The sequence below is a fragment of the Lipotes vexillifer genome, unplaced genomic scaffold (genome assembly GCF_000442215.2).
Source record: "Lipotes vexillifer unplaced genomic scaffold, Lipotes_vexillifer_v1.1 scaffold40, whole genome shotgun sequence".
Taxonomy (NCBI): domain Eukaryota; kingdom Metazoa; phylum Chordata; class Mammalia; order Artiodactyla; family Lipotidae; genus Lipotes; species Lipotes vexillifer.
Window position 1 is genome coordinate 2,493,153 of NW_006771578.1, and position 6,081 is coordinate 2,499,233.

Here is a 6,081-nt window from a genome sequence, read left to right on the forward strand (position 1 = left end):
TATGGAAGGAGATCAGTCCACATTTGCTGATCTTCATTTTTACAAAACCTTCTGACAATAGTCACTACAATTCTAATGCTGCCCTTCTTAAGCAGAAAGAGAAAAAAAATTTAAGCACCGTTTAAATAAGAAAACTAAGCAGCATGCTAACAAAATCTATCTACTTAATCTGTTTCATTACTGCAAAAAGCCACGAACAGAGGGTTTAAAAAAAACTAATCGTATATACATATTTTACATAACATATATTTATGCTATAAATATTTTAAAGAATGGCTTTTACATAATTCTTTATTTCAATATATATCTTACTAATTTAATTGCAAGTTATACAAATGCAGTCTTTCAGATTTATTATTGAAAATTATTCTCTACATGATTTAGAAAATTACTAATTTCTTGGATAAAACATAGCATATTTAGAAGTCCGAAAGCCAAGTAAATCCCTTATTTCATTTCGGAATTTTGACAGATCTTGGCGCAGTTCATTTAGATTTTCCACAGTTGCCTGATCTGTACTTTGCATCTTTTGTCTCATGGAAGTCAAGTAACGATGCACTAAACAGCACATCACTTTTTGGTAGTTTTCATCTCTCTTTTGCTTCAAATTTCTCCATTCCTTCAAAACAAAAACTATGATACTGACAATGTGCATAAAAATATTTAAATGAGGTGGATTTTTAAAAAAATTTACAGATACAAACACATATCTCGTAATGCTTTATTAGACTATATTTTGGCCACTACATGTTACAAAATAATGTTCAACACATTTGAAACATGCCATGCATATTTGTTTTATTCATTTACCTGTACACTTACCTTGATTTAAGATCTTTAGTTTATAGTAGGAATTAGCAAACTACGACTCACAGGCCAAATATGACCCACTTTGTGTTTCTGATGGCCTATGAGCTAAGAATGGCTTTTACAGATGAATGTTTTGTAATCAATTTGATGATGGGGACTACTAATTTTGAACTCCAAATAAACAAAATGTTATTCCCCCTCAAAATGGAATTCTATTCATTAATAGAGCTGTATTATAAAAAAGTATTACTCAATTATTCTCATATGTTTAATTTCGTCAATAAAAATTTTGTGGAAATTTGTTTTCTCTCTTGTTATATTACTACCCACATAAAATCTACAATTTTTTCACAGCCCACAAAATCTAAAATATTTATTATCTGGTCATTTACAGAAAAAGTTTGCCAATTCCTGGCTTATAGCAACATGTATTGAATTATTCATGTATTGAACAACTTTCAAGAAGAACCAGAAAAGTATGCATTGACTCCAAGAGTCACCCTTATGCTGACAGCCTAGGTATTCTGAATATTTTCCTTGTTTTAAAACTGTGAGATGAGAATTCATGAAAAAAGTCACAGCTCTCTCTCTCTCATTTTCAATAAATATTTATTGAATCCTTACTTTATGTTAGATACTATGCTATGCATTAGGGATACAGGAGTGAAAAAAAGAAGTCTTAGTCCTTGTTTTTTTTAAGCTGCTTTGCTAATTGCTTTATAACCACAAAAAAATTAGTACAGAGAATGCCCTGTACAAAACAATACAAGTCTTAGCCCTTAGGCACCTGCCTATTTATGCTTTAGGAACATCTGAGATTAGTAATTATTAAAATTATCATGTTGCAGTTCAACCATCTAACTTCTTACCTTTAAGCTGTTCTGCCGTTTAACCTTGCCTTTTGATGTATGAGAGCAAATCCATTTACTGAGGCTACTAATCATATAGCAGATAGTCTTTGGCGAAGGAATGATGTTGAAAGGTGGGGGTAATGTACATTTGTCATCAAAGTAGCTAAGCCACAACTTTGCTCGAGCAAACTTCCATTCTTTGTCTTCATGATTCTATAAGAGGCAAGTGAAAAACCAACACAGGATATGAATAGGCATGCACACACGCACACACACACAGTAGGGCTGGTATGAAGAGATTGTTTAAGATTGTTCAAATGTTTCCACACCTTGTAGATAAAAATTTGGTTCAAGACTTGCAGTTAATATACATTACTTACATTTTTTAAAAATCTATATTTAATTTTTAAATGACACATTCTTAATTCTTTTAAATCTTTGCCTTATCTACTACATACATTTGGTATGGTCTGAAGAGAATATAAAATTTTTAAAAGAATGAACACTTACTGCTATCAACTGAAAACTTTTATGAAGCATTGCCACCAGCAGCTTAGTAAGCACAATCACAACCACAACATTGTATGTCCCAACAATAACAGCTCCGACGAAGGACTGTAATTCTTCTCCGTAGCTAAATCTTGTGACAAAGATTGCCACATGTGCTAAGGAGAAAATATACCAGAACAAAGCAAAGCAAGTGCCGATGAACCTGTAAAGACAATTACATTTCTGTTTAAAAGGAATTCTAAGTTAATTAGCGAAAATAAAGAATTCATTTCTATCAACATTACCTAAAGAATACATAGATAGCCCAGGAGTAATATTTTATAAAATAACTGAGGTTGGACCCAACATCACAGATATGCCTTACTTTAAACAAAGAAACAAACTCAAAAGGAAGATAAATTATTCCTGTTTAATCTCTTACTACGTCTCTGTCTTTTCTCAACAGAGCAGCCTATGATCCTGTAATACTTAGTTAGATTTTGCCACTTCTTCGCCCCAAAACTTCAAATGGCTCTCAAGCTCAACAGCCCAAAATGCATACAAGGTCCAACAAGGTCCTACATGATCCCGTTACCTTTCTTTCTTTTTTCCCTTCCTTTATTTCTTTCTTTCAATTGAAGTATAGTTGATTTACAATATTATGTTAGTTTTAGGTGTACAGCATAGTGATTCAGTATTTTTGCAGATCATACTCCATTATAAATTATTACAGGATAATGGCTATAATTCCCTGTGCTATACAATATATCCTTGTTGCTTATCTATTTTATACATAGTGGTTTGTATCTGTTAATCTCATACCCATAATTTGTCCATCCCTGTTTCCCTCTCCCCTTTGGTAACCACAAGTTTGTTTTCTATATCTGTGAGTCTGTTTCTGTTCTGCATATACATTCATTTCTATCATTGTTTAGATTCCACATAGAAGTAACATTATACAGTATTTGTCTTTCTCTGTCTGACTTATTTCACTAAGTATAATATTATCTAGATCCATGCACATTGCTGCAAATGGCAGAATTTCATTCTTTTTTATGTTTGAATATTAAATTGTGTGTGTATTTATATGGATTAAGACGATGGAATATATATATATCCCACCTTCTTAATTCATTCATCTGTCAACAGGCCCTTGGGTTGCTTCCATATCTTGGCTACTGTAAATAGTCCTGCTATGAACATTGGGGTGCACTTATCTTTTCAAATTAGTGCTTTCATTTTTTTCTGGCTATATAACAAGGAGTGGAATTGCTGGATCATACAGTAGTTCTATTTTTAGTTTTTTAAGGAACCTCCATACTGTTTTCCACAGTGGCTGCACCAATTTACATTCCCACCAACGGTGTATGAGGTTTCTCTTTTCTCCACATCTTCTCCAACATTTGTAATTTGTAGACTTTTTGATGATGGCCATTCTGACTGGTATGAGACGATATCTCATTTTTGTTTTGATTTGCATTTCTCTAATAATTAGTGATGTTAGGCACCTTTTCATGTGCCTGTCATTCATCTGTATGTCTTCTTTGGAAATATGTCTATTCAGGTCTTCTGCCTATTTTCTGATTGTGTTGTTTGTTTTTCAATATTGAGTTGTTATCAGCTGTTTACATATTTTGGATATTAACCCTCTGTCAGTCACATGACTTGTAAATATTTTCTCCCATTTTGTAGGTTGTCTTTTCGTTTTGTCAATGGTTTCCTTTGTTGTGCAAAAGCTTTTAACTTTAGTTAGGTCCATTTGTTTATTTTTGCTTTTATTTCTTTTGCCTTAGGAGACTGATACAAAAAAATATTGCTATGATGTATGTCAAAGAGTGTTCTGCCTATGTTCTCTTCTAGGAGTTTTACTGTGTCGTGTCTTACATTTAGGTCTTTTAACCACTTTGAGTTTATCTGTGTATATGGTCTGAGGGAATAGTCTAATCTCATTGTTTTATGTGTAGCTGTCCAGTGTTTCTAGCACTACTTGTTGAAGAGAGTGTCTTTTATCCACTGTATATTCTTGCCTTGTTTGTCACTGATTAATTGACCAAAGGTGCATGGGTTTATTTCTGGGCTCTCTATTCTGTCCCACTGCTCTGTTTTTGTGCCAGTATCATGCTGTTTTGATTTCTGTAGCTTTGTAGTATAGTCTGAAGTCTGGGAGGCTTACACCTCCAGCTTTGTTCATTTTTCTCAAGATTGCTTTGGCAATTCAGGGTCTTTTCTGGCTCCATATGAATATTAGGATTATTTGTTCTAGCTCTGTGAAAGATGTTAGGGGTATTTTGATAGGGACTGCATTAAATCTGTAGGTTGCTTTGGGTAGTTTGGCCATTTTAACAATGTTAATTCTTCCAATCCAAGAACACGGGATAACTTTCCATTTGTGTCATCTTCAATTTCCTACATCAATGTTTCATAATTTTCAGAGTACTGTCTTTTACCTCCTTGGTTAAGTTTATGGCTGTGATTTTAAATGGAATTGATTTGGGTTTTTTACTTTCTCTTTCTGCTATTTCATTATTAGTGTATAGAAACTAATTAACATGCACAGATTTCTGTATGTTAACCTTGTATCCTGCAACCTTGTTGAATTCATTTATTAGTTCTAATAGTTCTTTGGGTGGAGACGTTAGGATTTTCTATATAAAATATGTCATCTGCAAACAGTGAGTTTTACACCTTCCCTTCCAATTTGGATGTGTCTTATTTCTTTTTCTTGTCTGATCACTGTGGCTAGGACTTCCAATACTTTGTTAAATAGAAGTGGTGGGAGTGGCCACCCTTGTCTTGTTCCTGAATTTAATGGGGAAGCTTTCAGCTTTTCATCATTGAGTGTGATGTTGGCTATGGGTTTGTCAAATGGCCTTTATCACGTTGAGATATGTTCCCTCTATTCCCGCTTTGATGAGTTTTTATCATGAATGGATGTTGAATTTTGTCAAACACTTTTTCTGCAACTATTGAGATGACCATGTAATTTTTATCCTACCTTTTGTTAATGTTGTGTATCACATTGATTGATTTGCATATATTGAACCTTGTGACCCTGGAGTAAATCCAACTTGATCATAGTGTATGATCCTTTTTACACATTTTTAGATTCAGTTTGCAAATATTTTATTGAGGATTTTTGCATCTATATTTACCAAAAATATTAGCCTGTAATTTGCTTTGTACTGTCTTTGTCTGGTTTTGGTATCAGGGTAATGGTGGCCTCATAGAATGAATTTGGGAGTGTTCCATCCTCTTCAATTCTTTGGAATACTTTGAGAAGGATAGGTATTAATTCCTTATATGTTTGGTAGAATTCCCCTGTGAAGCCATCCCATTCTGGACTTTTGTTGGCTGGGTTTTTTTTTTTTTTTTTTTTTTTTTTTTACAAATCCAATTTCACTTCTAGTGATCAGTATGTTCAAATTGACTGTTTCTTCTTGGTTCAGTCTTGGCAGGCTGTATGTTTCTAGAAATTTGTCCATTTCTTTTTCTTGTCCAATTTTTTGGCATATAACTGTTCATAGTATTCTCTTATGATTTTTTTGTATCTCTGTGGTATCGGTTTGTTATTTCTCCACTTTCATTTCTTATTTTGTTTATTTGGGTAAAAGCTGGCATTTTCTTCTTGGTAAGCCTGGCTAAAGGTTTATCAATTTTGTTAATCTTTTCAAAAAACCAGTTCTTGGTTTCATTGATCTTTTCTGTTTTTTTATCTGTATTTTATTTATTTCCACTCTGATCTTTATTATTTCCTTCCTTCCTTCCTTCTGCTGACTTGGGGCTTTGTTTTTTTTCTAATTCTTTTAGGTGGTAGGTTAAGATAGTTGTTTGAAATTTTTCTTATTTCTTTTTTTTTTTTTTTTTTTTTTTTTTGCGGTATGCGGGCCTCTCACTGTTGTGGCCTCTCCCGTTGCGGAGCACAGGCTCTGGA

General features: G+C 33.3%; 1 protein-coding gene across 1 annotated transcript in view; it reads right to left on the reverse strand.

Annotated features, from left to right (window-relative positions):
- Window positions 1-391: 391 nt before the first annotated feature.
- TRPC1 (transient receptor potential cation channel subfamily C member 1) overlaps window positions 392-6,081 on the reverse strand; it is a 63,135-nt gene continuing 57,445 nt past the window's right edge. Inside the window, exons 12-14 of the mRNA XM_007446947.1 lie at window positions 2,172-2,373; window positions 1,680-1,874; window positions 392-619 (exon numbers count right to left, since the gene is read on the reverse strand). Of these exons, the coding sequence (XP_007447009.1) occupies window positions 392-619; window positions 1,680-1,874; window positions 2,172-2,373 (625 nt within the window). The remainder of the gene's footprint in view (window positions 620-1,679; window positions 1,875-2,171; window positions 2,374-6,081) is intronic.